Source organism: Mastigoproctus giganteus, chromosome 6, assembly GCF_048544385.1.
Source record: "Mastigoproctus giganteus isolate SK-2022 chromosome 6, ASM4854438v1, whole genome shotgun sequence".
In the NCBI taxonomy this organism is placed as follows: Eukaryota; Metazoa; Arthropoda; class Arachnida; order Uropygi; family Thelyphonidae; genus Mastigoproctus; species Mastigoproctus giganteus.
In genome coordinates this window covers 197436968-197456900 of record NC_143580.1, presented here as the reverse complement: position 1 = coordinate 197456900, position 19933 = coordinate 197436968, and the positions used below count along the sequence as shown (strand labels likewise).

Here is a 19933-nt window from a genome sequence, read left to right as displayed (position 1 = left end):
ATAGTATTATTTTTACTTCTAATATGGTACCTTATATTTTGCTTTGTGTTCCAAGAATTAACTTAAATTTCAAATGCAAATTAAAATAACTAATACTTGTAATATTTCATTATTTTATGGGCAAATATATTTTATTATTGTAGTATTGCAATTAATATTTTGGACTTCTTCAGGTTGAAAGAAAAATAAATTACTTTACATAAATTTTATAGATATTATAGTGCAGTTTATCTATCTCTACTGAATCAATATAATCTTGATCCATTCACTGATAAATGCATTTTATAAAATTATTGATGATACTCTTAATATAGGTATTGACTCATTTATATGATACAGATATTGATTACGCTTATACTGTTATTTATTGGGACAGATTTCATTTGTGTAGCATTATTCGTATAAAGGACTCTGACAACTGGACCTCTGCGAATGGGTTGGATTTGCCCATTTAAAAATGTTTGGGTTTAAATCCTAAAGATGGCAGACCTTTCAAGTGGGGCTGTAGTAAGACTCAGTTGGAAGTATTCCATCTTCCCATTATTTTTAATGTTTTTATTTCATAGGCTGTATGAAGCTTATAAAGCCTTAATAGGCTTCATAGTACAAAAACTGTAACGTAGAAACAGATTATGTAATTAGAACATATTAATATTTTTTTGGTATTTTGCTCTAGAATTTCTTCTGATGAGATTATATATATATGTATATATATTTCACCTGCAGAATTTGTTATAGTTGTAATTTATGCTATTTTTTTTTCCCATTACAGCTGCCAGTTATATATAGACACAAAAAGTGATGTTTGAGTAGAAGATTGCAGAGGTTTGTCTCTTAGCTGAGACATTCCATCTCTTATTTTCCTCAGTATGGTTTGAGAATTTTATAATGTCTTCTGGCAGCTAAACGTTCAGTTAAAAAAAATGACATCTTGGCATCAGTGGCAACATCAACAGGATGAGCCACAGGAAGAAAGTTCTGGTGCTCCTCCAATGTATCCATGGAGTGCCAGATGGACAGAACAACAAGAACCTCAAGAACAGCAGGGATTGACAACAGCAGAAATTGTTGCAGCCCAATCTCAGGATTATGTGGATGAAAAGGAACTGGAATTTCGACAAACCATACAGCATTTAGCAGGTATGTGAATGTGTGTGTGTGTGTGTACAGTTTGCGTTTTTTGTTCTGTTTTCAGAGCAAAATTTTATTCATCTATACACTATATTTACAAAAGTAACCAGACATCTTTATATTTCAAAGAACCTTTTATTGATAAAATATTTAATAATATGTTGGCCCACCCTTGGCCTTAATTGCACACTGTATCCTCATTGGTAGACTAAAACAAATTTTTGATAATATGAAGGTCATGTTTTGGTCTTCCTTCTTCCACAGTGGTCAGTTCAGCTACTGACTGTGGGTGTTTTGGCCTGACCTGAAGCTGGAATTCCAGTTCATCTCAAAGATACTTAATACAGTTAAGTTTGGGGCTCTGGGCAAGCCAGTGAATCTTTTGTGTGTCCACATTTTTAATCCAAGTCATGACAGTCTTTGCAGTATGATGTGGTGCACTGTCATACTGAAATAGAATAGAGTCCTCCCCACACTGTTCTGTAGTGTAAGAAGAGTGGAATTATCCATGTCATCAATATCATTGTTTGGAATTGTGACTAATGGTCCAAGCTCAAACCACAAGAAACCCCAGATGGTGATAAGAGCTCTGCCAAACTTTACAGTTAGGACAGCACATTCTGGTAAATAATGTTCTCTGGACATCTGCCAGATACAAACATGGCTACTAGATCAGAAAACTGTAATGCAATTTGTCACTCCATAACATAACATTTGAATATTCCAGAAAATGTTGGAATTAGATGTGTTGTGTACCAGGCAGGTTGGCACTGTGCATGTATGCTGTGATGCTTGATTTGTGTGCTGCAACTCTTCCACAAAATCCAGTTCTGTGCAGCCTCCTTGGGCTAATATCAGCTGTGGCTTCCCTGATGTCCTTTTTTGACAGTATTTGATGAGGACTGACAGGATCTATTCTTCTTGTGTGACCTCCACTGTCTTTTTTTACACCAAATTCTGTGGTCTACCCAAATGTTTCCTGGCTGTAATTTGCACAGCATTTCCATTTGGTGATCATGTCAGCCACTGTTGATCTAGGGTGTTGCAGTTTTGCTGCAGTGATGGCATCTTTCAATGACTTACCATTGGAAGTCACTGAGCAGCTTGATCCCAACTATTCTATTTCATTGATCTACTTACTTCTAGCATGAATGCAGTTGTTTTTATACCTCTTCCTGACATGGATGGCAGTTGTCATTCATTTTCCCCAAATCCGTGTAGTATCCAGGTGTATTATTAAATAAATTTTACTTTCTCAGAATAACATCATTTCCCTATACTGTATAAAACCTGAAAGACAATGCACAGTTTAATAATTAGTAAAAAGAAAAAGAAAATCAGCTAATTAAGATTCCTTATAAGATACTTTATAATACAAATATCTTAAATGCATTCTGTAATATATTTAAGATATTATTTTTATTTATTATTTATTATTTTTATTTTTTAAATTCCAAATTCCCAAATCCTTGGGGTGTCCAATATGTAATAGTATTATAATATAATATAACAATTATACAAATGGTCATACATATTTTAAAGTTATAATATAAAAATTTTAATTGTTCTGTATGTACATCTGCATTCTGCCTAAAAAATAAAAAGCAATGAATCATCCTTTAGGGTAAAACTAATGGAAAAATTGGTACAATGTATTTCTTAATTGGATATGAAATAACTGTTATTTTTTAAAATTATATTATTAACTTAACTTTCTATTTCAGTTTTTCTTTTGGAATATTCTTTTATGTTCACATGTGTACACACAGACCATTTTTTTTTTTTTTTTTTTTTTTTCACAATGCCTCTTTTAGTTGGGGAGGTCAGTGGCTAGATGCATTCAGGGGAGGCTGCCAGAAGTTTAGGGGAGGCTTTTCAAAAGTGAAATTGCTATTTTCTCCTAAACATTATTTAATCATAAAATATTTCAAAAATATAATTGTGATTGCTGCCAGCATAACAATAAAACTTCAGCTATTAAACAGGCAGAATATGGGCATAGTAATAAATATTATGGAGTAAATTCTGTGAAATTCAGCACTTTAGAATCTAGAATACTTTAAAATCTGGCACACGTCTTTCCAAAAATCTACATTTTACAATTTAGAAATATTAAGAAAGTAATCCACCCCTTGACTGCACTTGTCTTTAAGAATGCATGCATGCATGCATGCATGCATGCAAAAAAAAAAAGAAAAAAAAAGTGACATTTCTTTCTTATAAGATGCTTGTAGAAGACTATCTTGTCCTTTGATCTGGTTTCGTGGTCAGCAGAGGTAATGCAGTGGCCTTAATTTTCACAACAGAACAAACTTGCCTTTGCAATGAGTTGCCCTGGTATTGCATTACTTTTAAACAGATTGCTTCTGATAGCTTAATTGGCCATTTGTTTAAAAGGTGAGATGCTGTGTGACAGCCTGTTTCAAAGCTAACTAGTTCCTCATCAGATAGCAGGCAGTCTCTAGTGGTAGCACTCAGACAAAACACTTGTAAAGCTGTTTGATGTGAGCTGCCATATAGTATACAAAATTGGAGATTTTTTCAAAGTTGCAATATAGCTAAAGCCATCAGTTGAAAGTAGTGAAACACTAGGACAACTCATTACAGAGGAAGTTTGTTCTGTTCTGAGAAATAAGACCATTGCATTATCCATGTAGTTGAAATCTTGTAAAAACAGGTGGTGAAAGAACAAAATAGTCATTATAAATGCTTACAGTTGTAAATAAGTTCAGTTGTTAGTGTGCTTAATTCATTGGAATGTGATTTTCCAAAGAGAATTAACCTCCTACATATACCTCTCTAAAATCTGGCACCTCTCAATGCCTGATGATGCCAGATTTTAGAGTTTACTATATGTACAGATTACACTTATTAGGTATGATTATACAATATATATATATATACAAAGGGTACTAGGAAAGTTTTGCAATATGACGCAACAATGAATCACAGGAAGCTGCTTGTTGCTGCATGTTGAGACATGTTCATACGTGCTTAGTAGCCGCCGCGCCAAGTCGATGGGCTCAGTTATTCATTAGTAGTGAGAGTGTAAAGTGCTTGCGATGGCATCGTAGTCACGAAATGAGATAAGGACAGTTTTGCAGTATAATTCGTGCGTGGTTTAACCATAGACCAGTGCTTAGAAGAAATGACTCTTGCACTAGATGATGATTGTCCACATCGTACAACGATATTCAGGTGGTATAGAGAATTCCAAAGGGGAAATTTCACTCTGGAGGATTCTGAGAGGCCGGGAAGGCCACGAACGTCAGTTACGGAGGAAAACGTTACTGCTGTGAGGAAAATGCTTGACGAAAACAGGCGAGTGACCTACCAACAGATAGAGGATACTTTGGGCCTAAATGCACAAGCAATTCGTTCGATTCTGCAAGATCATTTGCACGTGAAGAAACTTTGTTCTCTCTGGGTGCCGCATCAACTGACCGAAGAGCAGATGACACGACGTGTGACTTGGTGCCGGGAGATGTTAAAAAAGTTTGATAAGGGACAATCTCGGTATGTGAACAACATCGTGACAGGTGACGAGACTTGGCTGTACTATTACGATCTGCCGACCAAGGCTCAAAACAAAGTTTGGGTCTTTGATGATGACGACACACCCGTAATTGTCAGAAAATCTCGATCTGTAAAGAAGAAAATGATAGCTGTATTTTTCAAATCGAGTGGAATTGTGGAACGTGTCGTTTTGGACACGCAGAAGACAGTCACAGCTAAGTGGTATACTGAACAATGCCTGCCTAAAGTCATTGGATCTATGAAGAACCTGCGGCCAAAGTCAAGAATGGACACCTGGTACCTCCATCACGATAATGCTCCAGCTCACCGCGCCAAAGCCTGCACCGAATATTTGACCACGACAGGACTGAAACTTCTCGAGCACCCTCCCTACAGTTCAGACCTTGCTCCCTGCGACTTTGCACTGTTCCCGCATGTGAAAATGAAGCTAAAAGGGAGGCGGTTTTCCAGTGATGAGGACCTTCTACGGGCTTGGGACAACGAGTGTGCTTTACTCCCCAGTGAAACTTGGCAGAACTGGTTTAAAGATTGGTTTCGGAGGATGGAGAGGTGTATTGAATGTAGAGGAAATTACTTTGAAAATATTAAATAAACAAAGCTGTATTGCAAAACTTTCCTAGTACCCTTTGTATATATATATATATATTTTTTTTTTTTTTAAATAGTTGCATACACTTGATCACAATCAGAATGTCCATACTGATTGTTTTTGTATGTTCATTCTTGAATGCAAGCAGAGTTAATTGATCATTTTTTGGTGACACATTGACAGTCTTTGTAACTGATTTATTCTAATTAAAATTCATAAAGTAGATTCCCATGTATTAATAGTACTGCAGCTAAATGTTCTTGAGATTACCTATAAAATACAGTTTACTGGTAAATTATATTGTATATGTAACCAGCAATTTACCAACAAACCATAGAAAGTCTAGAAATCTTGATAAACAGAATTAAGAACAGTGGAAAACTAAACTAATCTATAAAAGTTTATTGACTGCTGATTACCAGAAATTTCTATTTAAAAATTTCAAATTTTGTTTAATGTTGTATAAATTGAAATACAAACACTCCATTATAACTTGAACAGTGACCAGTGATGTTTATGAAATAAAAATTGATGATACGTATCTTTTTCATATATGCTTCATCTCCACAGTCCAAGTTATACAGCAGACTATTTCATCTTCAATATTTGGGCATTGGACTGAGTGGGAGGGCTCAGATTTTTCCAATGGAGCTGAGCCTCCCCTAGTGTGTGTCCTAGCTGGCCATGGGATGACCTGTTAAGAGATTACATACTGCACGATCTGTGATGCAGGAGATATCTTGGCGAGGATAGAAATATTGCTTTTCTAAAAATTAACTGACAGCATCAATGTTGAACTTTATTGATTTGTGACACTGCATCATTGTATTATTCCTGAAGATTTTTTTTTTGAGAAATTTTATATAGTACAGAGCATTTTACAGCAGTTTCATAGGGACGTGTGTGCTAGGAAAGAGTTTCTTTATATAGTAAAGAAAGTCATTAGCTAACCACACTACCCTCTTATTTGTAATGAAGAGAATGCTCACTGCACTATCTTAATCTTCAAGGCAGACTACAGTATTTTTATTATTTTTTTTAATGAAAATCCCAAGCATGAGAGGTATTAGAACCTATAGTACATAGTACCATGCATGGGTTGAAGGTTGAAAAGATGAAAGAAGATACTTGTTGACATTAGACTTGAATTTCTGTAGATTGTAATTTTTAGGAAATATGTATGAAAAAGGAAGGTTGTTCCAGAAAATGGAAGTCAAATGAATAAATGAGGAAGAAAAGATGTCCAAAATCAGTCCATGTGTTTGGACTGATTTGGAAGAGATAGAGTGGGAATTAGAGAAGCCATCAGCAGAACAGTGCTTGTGGAAGTATCTATAGAAAAGGCATGCAGCAGAATGTCTATGAGACAGAAACTGGAGAGATTCTGTTGTTAGAGATGAGTCATTAATTAACTTAAGTGTCCTCTTTTGAATGGAATCTAGAAGCCTGAGAGAGAGGTTTTTAGGCCACTATATTTGGCACTATATGTGGAACAATATTCCATGATAGAGCAGATTTGAGATTTATACGAAGTGAGCAGCTATTTAGAAGAAAAGTAACATTGAAAGAGAAAACCAAGATTTTACATGCAAAGGAAGCAATATTTGTGATGTGCTTATGCTAAGAAAGATTAGAAGTCAGGGTAATCCCCAGTAGAGATATGCTATCTTCTCTAGAAATCAGATTGTCATTGAAGATAAGCATAAGAGCGGAAGAATCCTTTTAGTGAGAAATAAGACAGAACTGAGTTTTAAAAGGATTGAAATCAACTAGGTTGTCTTTGCACCACTGGAGAATTACCTGGAGATCAGCATTTAGGTAATTGGTTGTGGATATTCAAGAAGTTGAAGCTGTTTGTGCAGTTCAAGATTTCTCAAACTGGAAGGCAGAATGCAATGTGCTATCATCAACAAAACTATGGATAGGATTTCCGGTCAGTGGAAGTAGGTCATTAATATACAATACATTAATATACAAAGCATATCATAAAAGAATGGGAAAAAGAACTGAACCTTAGGGAATACCTGCATTAATGGAGAAGTTAGAAGACAGAGCTGTCTGCCATAACCTGCATTGATTAGTCAGAGAGAAAACTGGATACCCAATTACAAAAAACAGTTGGAAAACCATAAGAGAAACTTATTTCAAGATCTTTATACCAAACATGATCAAAAGCTTTTGAAATTTCAAGAGTAACTGCTTGATTTTCACTGAACTTGTCTATTGAATTTGTCCACAAATGGGTAACATAAGCCATCATATCACCCGTAGATTGACATTAATGGAATCTATACTGGCAATCATTGATCAGAAGGAAGGTTTCTAGCTAGTTTAGGAGTTGGCAGTTAATAGATTACTCCATTACTTGAGAAAGAGTAGAAGTAAGCACAGTGGGATGATAATTGGATGTGAGGGATTTGTCACCCTTTTTAGGAATTGGCTGGATATGACCAAATTTCCAAGCAGAAGGGAAAACACCGGTTGAATAAGAAAGTGGAAAAGCCAACACAGAACAGGAGTAAGCTCAGGATCACAGGTTTGAGAATAAGTAGAGAAATACCATCAGGACCTGGCACTTTCTTAGCATCAAGACTATTTAATATCTGCAATAATAATATAGCTACTGCAGTATTACTTCATATGTCATATATTCTAATAAAAAAAAAGAGGACTGTTGGTTATTTCATCAGGAATAATCCTCATATTTAATTCATCTCCTTTGGATATTTTTTTTTTTTGTTATTTTGTATATTTTACCATCACTTTCTTTCTCATTAAATTATTTTTTTATTTATATTATTTGCATAGATGCAATAAAGTTTTAGAATTTGCAATCTGCTAATATAGTTGAGTTAAGGTTGTTTAGTATCTAACTGTTTCCTGTTTCTTCAAATTACAGTAAATATATTCAAGTTTTTTGTTTTTCTGTATGAAAATCCTCTGAAAAGATTCTTTGAGTAATGTTTGAATTATCTCCTTTCTACACCTTATTAGCAAACAGATATTTTTTGATCCTTTCTTGTTTTAATGACTTACAAATATTCGTTTGTTGTCCAGGTCAGATATATCTGGCTGCCTTTTAGTTTGACTCTGTGAGAAAATGTGATATAATTTGATAATTAACTTATTGTGCTTAAACTTAATGAATTGAATTTACACTTCTATAAAAATCAGAGATTGTATTCTGCAAAACTAAATTATTATGTGCACATAAAAAATCAGTGAATGTAAATGCTTTAGTTGTATGTTGTATGGCTAACTAAATTTAACCACAAAGTCATATCGGGATAACCACCTAAAGTTAGAGGACTTAGATGTGGGTTGGTGTTATAATAATTTATCAATATAATTCTGTTGTTGAAAAAAGTAATTATTATTATTAGCATTCCAAATGATGTACAGACTACTTAGATTAAAAAAAAAAAAAAATTCTGCTATCAAAACAAAATTTACAGCTAAGAACTTTTCTTGTTTTAGCATATTCCCCCCCACCCTTTTTTTTGGATAGAAATTGTGAATTGACTTCTGCAGGAAATTAAAATCTGTTTTAATTTGCATTTGCTATGAAGATACTGATTTGCAAAATAAATTCTGACATTAATAAAACAGTTCTACACTATACCACCTCTAAAATATATTTCTTCCCTCAGAAACATAGGTCCACTGAAAGATTCACTTCTCAGAGTCAAAATTTTAATATTTTTTCATTAAACACAGTCCCAGTGAGTTAAGCTGACATTAAAAAGACTTCTTCTGTCTAATGAAACTGCGTAAAACATTATAGTCCTTTTTAACACTTTAAACCAACTCTTTTAAAATATTTACTGTTTCTTTTAGTGTACTCTTTAAGAGCCCTTTATGAATTCTCACATTTAAATTTTAGATATTAACTTTAGCTTCTATTCTATCACTCTTTTTCTTTTTACATGTTCATCAATCAGCTGTTACTTCAATAATGTAAGCACTGGTTTTGTGCCATTAAAGCATAGTGATTATAATGTCAGTTATGCTACTTTACAGTGTCACATTGACATGAAACACAGCATGATTTAGTCTAGTTAATGAAACGAATATTCTTTTCACAGAAGTTTAATGTATATTTTCTGTTGCTTACATAAACTCTTTATATTTAGTGTTGCTAAGAGTGTTTACTGAGCTCAACTAACAAAAATCACATGGATAATGCTACAGCAGATATGAGATAATATTGCAGTTGCAGATGTGATAAATAATTTAAACTACATAAAGATAAATTTAAACACTTTCACTATATAAAATCCATTTGATGCTGTCATTAGTAGCTAAGCATGTGTATTTAGTGCATTTTTATTTTTTCCTTCATCTTCACCTTCTGTGGAATCTATCAAAATAACTGTTTAGTCAGTTTTTGCATAGGGTAAGGAAATTTGCTAAATTCATCCACACAGTCCACCTGCAACAGGAAAAGCATTTTGGCATCAGAACCAAGAAACAATTGTTTCATGTAATAAAATTGCTTGCATAGGAAAAGTATTTCATAGGGGTAGGTTTGAGATTTTTACACAGTTAACTGTTGCTCAAATGAAAGTTAATGCAAATAAAACAGAAAAGCTAGCTTTCTGAATGTAGAACAAATTGTTATGATACATGTCATGTCAAGAATTAAGGATGTGTGCTTATATGTGTACTTATATAGAAATCTGGGTGCTGTTGAAGACAAGTATAGGTGAAACAAGTTCTTTTTGTATGGGACTGAGTTATGAGAGGACATTAGAAAGTTGTTGTAGTTGTTTGTGCAGTGCAAAGTTTGTTTTGACAAACTTTGTGCTGCACAGTTATGGTGCAAATTTGTCAGAACAAACTATGCACCATAACTTCTCAGTGATCTACAACAGAGATCCCTCTGTGGATTGACTTTGATAGAATCCATACTGGTGATCATTAGCCAGATTGAATGTTTCAGGATAATGGAGAGCTGACAGCTATTGAAATAAAGGGTTGGTTAAGGGAATAGGATGATAACTGGTTGAGTGAATTTTCTCCTGTCTAAGGAAACAACTGAGTGCAGACAATATCTGTGCAGATGGAAAAGCAATGGAATAAGACCATGTAAAAACTAATTTTTTTTGCTCTCGTGGGTATCACAGTTGGTAGAATTACTGTGCTATCTATAACGGGTGGAAAACACCTGAGTTTGAATCCCACAGATGATATGAAGTTGGTTTCAGGTGAGGGTAGCATGGTTTTTCTCCCTGAAACTTGGGTTTTTCATTCAGCAAACTGAATATTGACCACAGGACATGTGCAATTTATAATTCTGATGCACTTTAAACCCTACAACTACAACAGTTCATTTTTGAAACGGGAATTAACCTAGAGTATAGGTTTAAGAACAAACTGAAGAAATGCCATCAGGGCCTAGTAACTTGCTGGATTAAGATTATTCATGATTCTTGTAATTTATTTATGCTAAAAAACCAAAGGAGGGATATATGTTCAGTATGGCAGTAGTACATGTTTAAGATTGTCAGTGGATCTATTAATGGAAAAATAGGTTATTGGTAGGCAGTACCGGATTTTGGTAGTCTGAGATCCTGGCACAAAGAAATACATGAAGTATTATATTATTCTAAAACGAAGTGGCATAATTAAAAGTGTTTTTTTGATTTGACATAAATATATTGCAATGATACAGATATAGATGCAATAAACAAAAACAGCAATATATATATACAGGGTGTTTCAGTTAAACGTTTCAGAACTTCTAAGAGGGGTAGGGTACATCCTGACAACTCGAAATCATATAGCAATGTGGGGTCGGAAATGCTTTCCTGAAGCGGTATTGTACACAGAAGTCGTCGTGCAGCACAGATTCGATTTTCGGTCAATGTATGGGCCGGTATTATGGGAGATCACCTCATCGGACCTTACCTGTTACCGTGTCGTCTAACCGGACCTATCTACTTGATCTTTCTGCAGCAAGTATTGCCACAACTTTTGAGAGATGAACAGATTTCTGCATCGACGCAACAGACAATGTGGTTCCAACACGATGGAGCCCCTGCCCATTATAGCGGAGATGTTCGTAACTACCTGGATGTCACATTTGGTCAACAGTGGATCGGACGTGGTGGTCCCGTGCGTTGGCCTGCTCGGTCACCCGACCTATCATGTCTTGATTTTTATTTCTGGGGTCATATGAAATCGCTAGTTTATGACACCCCTGTTGACAATGCTGAGGAGCTGGTTGCAAGAATCGCAGTAGCTGCCGAAGAAATTCGAAATTCGCCTGGAGTATTCCAGAATGTTCGGATGTCCATGCGTCGGAGATGTGAGGCGTGCATTGTAGCCCGTGGAAGAAACTTCGAACACTTACTTTAATCCATGTACCTTTTGCTTCTTTTCATGTATTATTAAAACGATTTCTCACTTACGGTCTCTTTTCTTTATGGTGCTTCTGTGTACAACACCGCTTCAGGAAAGCATTTCCGACCCCACATTGCTATATGATTTCGAGTTGTCAGGATGTACCCTACCCCTCTTAGAAGTTCTGAAACGTTTAACTGAAACACCCTGTATAACAAATTAAATGCAATTAAAAGCTAAAATATTTACAGTCTAATTCCTAATATTATTATTAGCCATATGGTGCAAGAAAGCCTGAGGCTTATGCTGCACCAGCCAAAAAACATTTCTGAATTACCTGAGAGAGAGAGAGAGAGAGAGAGAGAGAGAGAGAGATGATATCCAGCTCAGGACCCTGGGTGTGCCAAGCCCATACTCACCAGGCGCCTCCGTAGCCAGGTGGGAAGGAGCAGCAGCACACGCTTCTTGATTAGAACGGGGTTCGAGCCCATCCCCACCGGATGCAGAAAGGTCAGGGAATGACCACTGCATATTCCCGGAGCAATATGGCCTTAGTTGCTGATGCTCCTAAAAACCAGATAACAACAACCATACTCACCAGATGTGATGTATATATAATTAGTTCCATTCTTTGCTGTGTAGTTTTCAGCTTCTCTTCCATTCTTTTGAAGTCATGGTGGGGAGTATACATTGGTTCATTATTTTACATTTCAGACAAATTGGGATATTGCTCCTCAGCATGTGACTATATTTCCTGAATACTATCCATCCAAAATTTATTCTTTTCTTTACTTCCAGTTATTTTATCATTATTACAGCTAATGACTTGTCCAAGAAAATCGTGATTTAATTTAATATAATTTAGAATCGTGATATAATATAATTATATCATGATTCTATGAGCAATATATCTACTGTAAACATGAACAGTCCCCAGTAAATAAATTGCCCCTTTATAATTTTTTTTTTTTTTTTTGTTTTGTTTTTTTTTTTGTTGGGTTTTCTATATGTTAGTTAAAAAGGCATGAATATCAGTAATTTGCAGTCTGTATTTTAAGGCTTTATTTTGTTGCTAAAAGATAAATTTTTATATTATTAGATTCATGATTTCATTCTTTCAGTTTAATTTTACTACTACAGTTAATAATGAAAAAATTAAAAAATATATATCCCTAGAAATTTAGAATTTATTTGTTACTGATAGGTTCTGCATTTTTCAGTGAACTGTTTTAAGAAAACATTGCCATTTGACTAGTTGTGGCAGTTCTTAAGCTCTGTAAAATATAAGCTATTTAAAACAAATTTTTTTCCATAATTTCTTGCAAGGACATAGAACCTAGTGGATTTGTGTTTCACCTGGCTGAGCCAAGCTTATATGCTCATGCCTTAAATCATTAGATATTTTTGGACCCTGCTGTTAAGTTTTGTAAAAGAGCTCACTTCAAGCCAAGCATTTTATTAGGAGACAGGACAGTATGACTAATACTTCCCATCTGTATTTAACTTTCCTGGCATTTGGTTAAACTTGAGAATCTCATCCAGTTGAAACACGTAAATACATGTGTATTTTGAACAAGAATTATCTAGTTTGCTCAACAAGGGCACAAGTACCAAATTCTAGGTTTTTTTTATTTTTTTTAAAGTTGGAAAATTATTAACTTATAAGTTATATTACAAGAATATTCACAGAATTGAAGGTCCATTTTATTCCAGTTCAGGTTTCATATTTTTATAGACATGTTTTTTGTCCCCATTCATTGGAAAATAGTTCTGTCTTGACATTAGACAGTATGAGAAAGTACCTGTAATATGCTGCCAAAGCCTTATGAACTTGCCAAGTGCTGATTAAGCTGGATTTCTCCTTCACCCAAACAACAGCAAAAAATTATTCAAAACTTAGGACATAGAACCTAGTTGACTACCCAAATAACCTTCTTATTTGGCCTGAATATTCTGAAGTGGGATAATACTTTGTTAAAATATAAGTTTTCAGATTAAGAATCTTATATCTCTTTTGATTCTTATGTATTTGTTTTAAAATTTTGGGAGGACTCTTTCTGTCTGAAGAGAAAATATCTTTTAAAAACTAAAAGTATTTTAAGTATTTTATTCTATTCATTTCAGATTAAAATACTTTTAATCTGAAATGAATATAGATACACTGAGGTTTTTTTGACTGGCACCAGTTTTGTAAGAGTGATTGTTCCATATCAGCTGAATAGCTAGTATAATAATGGTTAGTTTAATATAAGTAGGAGTGTCTGTGGTCCTTATAAAAATTGCATATCCCATTGTTAACTGTGGTGCTGGTTCATTGGCTGCTAATCAGATATGATGATGTAAATTCCTCTGGCCCCTGGGAGGGCAGTAATTAAGATATACATGTGTACACTGAATCAAGAGGAGATTTTTCTAAATGACCATTTTTTTGCAACAGAGCAGAAGAGTTAGGGGACATGGACATTTGATTTGGTGCGAATGTTGAAGAACACAGGGCCAGGTTCACTACTACATATTTTGCATATTTTTTGACATATATGGTAATTTATGTTCTGGATTTATTTTAATTAAGATTTATCTTTAATATCAGTTAATTTCAATGTTTGTTTTTGTAGGTTGCATTAATTAATCATTTTGACTTTTTTTTTTTACATGTTAATGATTTGTATATTTACAGGATTTATTTATATATTTTTTCTTTTCATCTTAGCAAAAAAAAATTTCAGAACATAACTTTTCAATAGTCAGCATTATAGAATTAAACAAAACAAAAATTAATTAATTTAAAAAATATATGTGTAATTTTACACTTTACAGTTATGACACACACATGTTAATTATTTTATTTATTTTATTATTTTATTATTTGCAATGCAGAATGCTGTGACAAGATGAATCTGTATTAAATGTTTTCTGGATTATGATTTCTGAAAATATGGATTGGTATGGATGGACTGTATATTTTCCAGAATAGCAAAATTAAAGGAAATTATTCTTATCATTAAATATTTGGCTAAATACAAGAAGAGGAAAATAAACCGTGCTGCAGCAAAGTGTGTAGCTTGATATGAACTTACAGCATGCTACACCTTGTAATGCTGTTTGAACATTGGAAGACCATCTGGGATATTATTTATGCCAATTGTTTTCAAGAGAGTATCTTTAATTTAGTTGAAGTTTAATTAAAGTGGTTTCTGGAACTAGCATTTGAAGGATAATTACTGCAGTTTCATTGTGGTGAACACTCCATGTATATCAAATACCATTACTATGTGTAACAGGTGTAGGCTTTGGTAGAGGTTCTACCATAATGATTAAAATCCTTCTTGTAGATTCATCAACAACATGCAATAGCTTCACTTTCATGTCAGTTATTGGTAACAGAAGGAGGTTTCTTCAGGAGAGGTAGAATCTTGAATATGCACATAAAAGTAAAAGAGAATCCACATTCCTTGCAGGTTTTGTGACATCAGCAGTACCTCTTAATCAGCATGTGATGTAGAATGTAGGTTTAAATATGGGTTTTGAAGAACAGTAGGGTTCCCTGAGATTTTTTAATAAGAGAGAGACAGACAGAGAGATGATGGAGATGATTTTTATTGAGGGAGATCATCATCTCTTTATGATCATCTTCCTCATTAAAAATTATTGCTATGCTTTAACAAATCTTTATGTTGTTTGTTTCAGTACTTTAATGAAAGAGGGCAGATAACAGAAAATGTCTGTAATGAGGATTTTTGAGATATATTAAAAATGTTTTAATATGATTTAAGAAAATTGAAGCTTCTGAACTATCTAGAGCAGTGGTTTTCATAGCATATTCTGCAGAAACCTAAGGTTCCAGAAGGGGATTTTAAAGGTTCTTCAAGTGTTTTGTTAATTTTTTTTATCACGACTTTTTATTTAATTTGTATATGTATTGCTGTTAATTATTACTGTTTTTGAAGATATTAAGGTTCTGCAGAAGATTTAGATTTGCAAAACAGTTCTGTGGAAAAAAAAAAGTTTGAAAAGCACCAGTATAGAATAATGAATGATCACCTCATTGTTTGCATATCATTTCCACATGATCTATTGGATCCCCATACTTGAAGTTCTACAGAATAACATTGACTGAACTGCTGGAAGATTTGCCATAGCAGTTAAGCAATATTTGATTCATGTGCAATGGGATGGCAGCAAAATTTAGATGTTAGTTTTTGGATGCTAAATAGCTCCTCTGGAGCCATTTGAACAGTACTTTTATGCAGCAGGACTATATTGTTAATAGGACTTGTGTAAGAAAGTTTTAGATGTCAAAGATGCAGGTTATGTTACCTACTCTATCTTTCAGCAAGTTTTGCATTTATTATGCCATTCTAATGCACATGTTCAGTCAGATGAGAACCTAGGAAGATAAATAAAAATGTACCTAGTCCTCTTGTAATTATTAATGTTAGTATTCATAGTGCAGCAGTGGGCTAAATAGATGGACATACTTTCCTTTCATGACATCCTAACCTGAACTGTGCATGTACTTGAATCTCTCCCCCCCCTCCCTTGATTACCAAAGAAAAATGGATTACCTGAACATTGGAAAAATGGTTGGCTGGAGAATTCTGAACTATGAACTAAGAAGCACTCATTCTTATCCTTAAAGCTTGATAGACTGGCCCTGTTCAAGAAACACTTTCCCAATGTGATAATTCACTGTATCATGAATCTATAGGTAGCTTTCGATATGAATAAGCTATTGTGTTGATACCTTTCAGAAGTTGTCAAGGACAGTGTCTTTTACGTAGGCACTTCTTTAAATGACCACAGTCTTTTAAGGATGAAGTCTACTTTATCGGATTGTACATTATGATTTTTTTTTAAAATTTGTAATTTTGTTGTTTTCATTTGAGTGTAATTTTTTGATATTGTTTGTATAATTGGTTTTGATCTGTAAGATTCCTGAGTCTCTGTATTGGAAATAAAAGTTGAAATAGTTTCTACTAATTAAAGAATTATTATTATAGGAACATTGATGTCAAATGTAAATAATGAACTTGTTGATGAGGAATTAGAATTTCCTTAACAAGTCTTCTTGTACACAAGTATTGAAAAAAAAATTGTATTTTGTTATTGTTATTATAAGAAGGACAAAATTGCCATACAGTCATAAATACTATTATTATTATTATTATAAACCCTCATTCAATGATTTTGTCTAACAGTCATTCATAAAACTTAAAGCAGTTGGTTTATTAGGTTAAGATATTTGATTTCACATAATCCTTTTTTTTTTTTTTTTTCTAATGCTAAGAAAGTTAGACTACTTTATTTGCATATGAGTGTTTTCTTGGTGTCCATTGTTCAAGACAGTGAAAAAGTATTTTGTAAACACTTATTTGTGTTTAATGAGAAAATAAGTGGACACTATTCATGCATGATATTGATCATTTATATACAATTGCTGCCTCTTCGAGGGAAAAATATGTAGACAGCCACCTACTAGTGTAGCAACTGTTAAGTATCAGTCAGCTTGAATATCCCAACAACTGGTGGGGGGGGGTTATGAGAAAATGTGTTGGTGGTGCCTCCACAGTGAACAGATAGTGCAACCTTATCACTTTTTTATTAGATAGTGTATTTCTTTCAGATAGCATAATCTGTCTAAATTTTTTTTTAAATGATAAGGCAGGCAACTTTGTCTTTTTTTTTGTTTTTGTAAAGGTTAATTGATGTAATGTTTGAATGCGGGGAAGTTAAAATACTCATACCAATGTTGAACATGTTATGGACAGTTCAGAAGAGGCTATATATATTGTGCTATAAGTGCTGGCAAAGTGTATGAGCCATTTTTCTTTGCTGAATGGGTCCTTTAGAGGTATTAATCTTTTCAGTATATAGGTCTCCTTAGTGAGTATTTTCTAATATTCAGAAGTGTTTCTAAAGATTGAAAAACTACATAAATACTTTTAAATATTTAATTTTTTCCTATTTTGTCTTTAAAGTCAAATATTATAATGAAACTATTTCAAAAACGAGATTAGAATGAAAATTTTAGAAAAAAAAAAAGCTCTGAACTGAATTGCAGAGAATTCCTTCAATTTCCACTCGTGTAACCCCACATCATCATGAATCCATTTGAAAGGATTCAAGATCCATATGAAAATGTCCTTGTTTATACTCCGGCATGACCACCAGGTCAGGGGAGTTTACAATAAATCAATAAATACAAATGTTAATTGTATTTAGCAGTCATGGGCTTGAATCCCGGTCCATTCAAGGAGTGGAGTGCTACTGCACTCCCACTCCTGACCAATCGGCTATTTCAGGCCTGAATTGGAAATCCATATGAAAATAGTTACTATTTAATGGAAATTCATATGAAAATGGTTACTGTTACTTGTAAACACAGGAAACATTAAATAGATGGCAGCATTTCCCTAGAGTTTCAAGATAATCTGTAAATATGACATAATTTATTGATGCCATAATGAAGAAACTTGAAAACGTGTCTGTAAGTCCATATGTGTATATGTATAGTAGTTCATAAGTATATCTATTTGCACTCACGAAAGGGTTAACATGGTATATTAGAGCTGTGGCCTGATGCTTGATTATCAAAATATAAACCAAGTGAATTGGTTTGTCTTATCAACAAGATGGTGTTACTTTCAACATCTGCACCATCTGGTGTACAGATATTTCATATTTAAAGAAGAATATTTTTATCTTGATTTCATTATCTTGAAAATTATCTTGATTTCATATTTCAAGAAGATGGTATATTACTGAGATTTCTCAGTATAGTTACATTTTAAATGAACAGATCCTTGAAATGGGCTCTTTGGCTACTCGCCACACCTCTCCTCTGGTAGCAATCCAAGCCATAAAATTTTGGCATTGAGTCAGTTCATCTATACCTGGATTTACTATTCCCTTAAAACTTCTGTGGTTTGGCTGGCTGAGGCATGGCTCTAAATTCCCCCCCCCCCCATGTTCCAGACATACTCAATAGAAGAAAAAATTAGGCTGGCAGATAAAGCATGCAGACATTGTGAAGAAACTGATAACATAATAGAATCAAGTAATGGCCCCTTAAAATAAAGGGTTATGTGAAGTGGAGAAGTGGCAAAAGATTAGCATATTGTCGACCTGTCAGATAATCTTTACCAAGACTAGTGGTGAATGAAGTGCTGTTATAAGAAACAGGCATATCATACAGATTCCTGGTGGTCAATTTTTGTGTCTGTTGGATACAGGTAGAACACATTTTTCAGTAAGGGTTGCCACATATGGATTCACCACTCTGAAACAGAACCGTGACTCATCACTGAAGACAATTCGTGGCCATTTGTTCCAGCTGGTCTTTTCTCTGAACCACTGAAGTTGCTCTATGTGGATGGGATGTGGTGAGGTGGAAATTGACTCAATGACTTTATTTCTGTTCCTGCTAATTGTGCTTCTTGATATCTGTTGTCCTAAATATGAATTAGCATAATCTGTAACCTTCTCAAAGAGGCAGATTTTTTAGTTACAGCCTGGAGGAAAATTATGTACCTCATAACCAGTTGTTCTAGGATCTCGTCCAAAATGAAGAGCACTTTGCAAGTGACCATCTGGCCTCATGGAGCCCGACTGTGATCTTGTTCAAGCTAATTCAGTAGGATATATGATGCTCATACACATGATATGGGCATCTTTACTTACCAGTATCCAGTTGTTTGCAACTAAAAATTACACATGTCACACTGATCATTTCATTGGCCCTGTATGTTGCTTCTCGTTTCCAACTTTTTATGAAGATTTTGCCGATAGTTCTATTAACTTTTATGGTGCAGTTTTTCTAAAACTGGGTGTACAAATATGTATACACTTAGTGATCACTAAATTATGACCACCCATCCATAATGGAGTATGCTGAACAGCTTCATACGATAGAGTAGTCGTAATTTACATCTGTTTTTTTGAAAGTCAAAGTGATAAAGTAGTAGTTATGAGAAGTAAAGATATAATGTATGGAGTTCCACAGCAGATAACCCCAAGGGACAACACCCTCTTCTCACTGCTGATCATTTTCAATGGCAAATGCTCTGGTGTTAACAACACACTGGTTGGACACTGGATGACTTGAAAATGAATGTGCTGGTCGGACGATCCAAATACCTGGTGCAAAAAGCTGATAGATGCCTTCGTGCGTGGTACAAGCAACATGAGTCCATGGACCTATCATGCATGATGCCCATTATCCAGCAGGTGGCATTGGTTGCTTAATATGGGACTTGTTTTGCTGGCAAAAGCTAGTACCCCTGGTGTACTGGTTTCACTGGTGAGGTCTACTGGCAGCTCTTAGGAGACTGT

The 19933-nt window shown here is 34.3% G+C and overlaps 1 protein-coding gene across 1 annotated transcript in view; it reads left to right on the top strand.

The window, feature by feature from the left end:
* Positions 1-19933, top strand: part of LOC150084857 (muscle-specific protein 300 kDa-like) — a 437962-nt gene that overhangs the window by 21576 nt on the left and 396453 nt on the right. The window contains exon 2 of the mRNA XM_090376370.1: positions 773-1140. Within this exon, the coding sequence (XP_090232496.1) occupies positions 924-1140 (217 nt within the window). The 5' untranslated portion in view covers positions 773-923. The remainder of the gene's footprint in view (positions 1-772; positions 1141-19933) is intronic.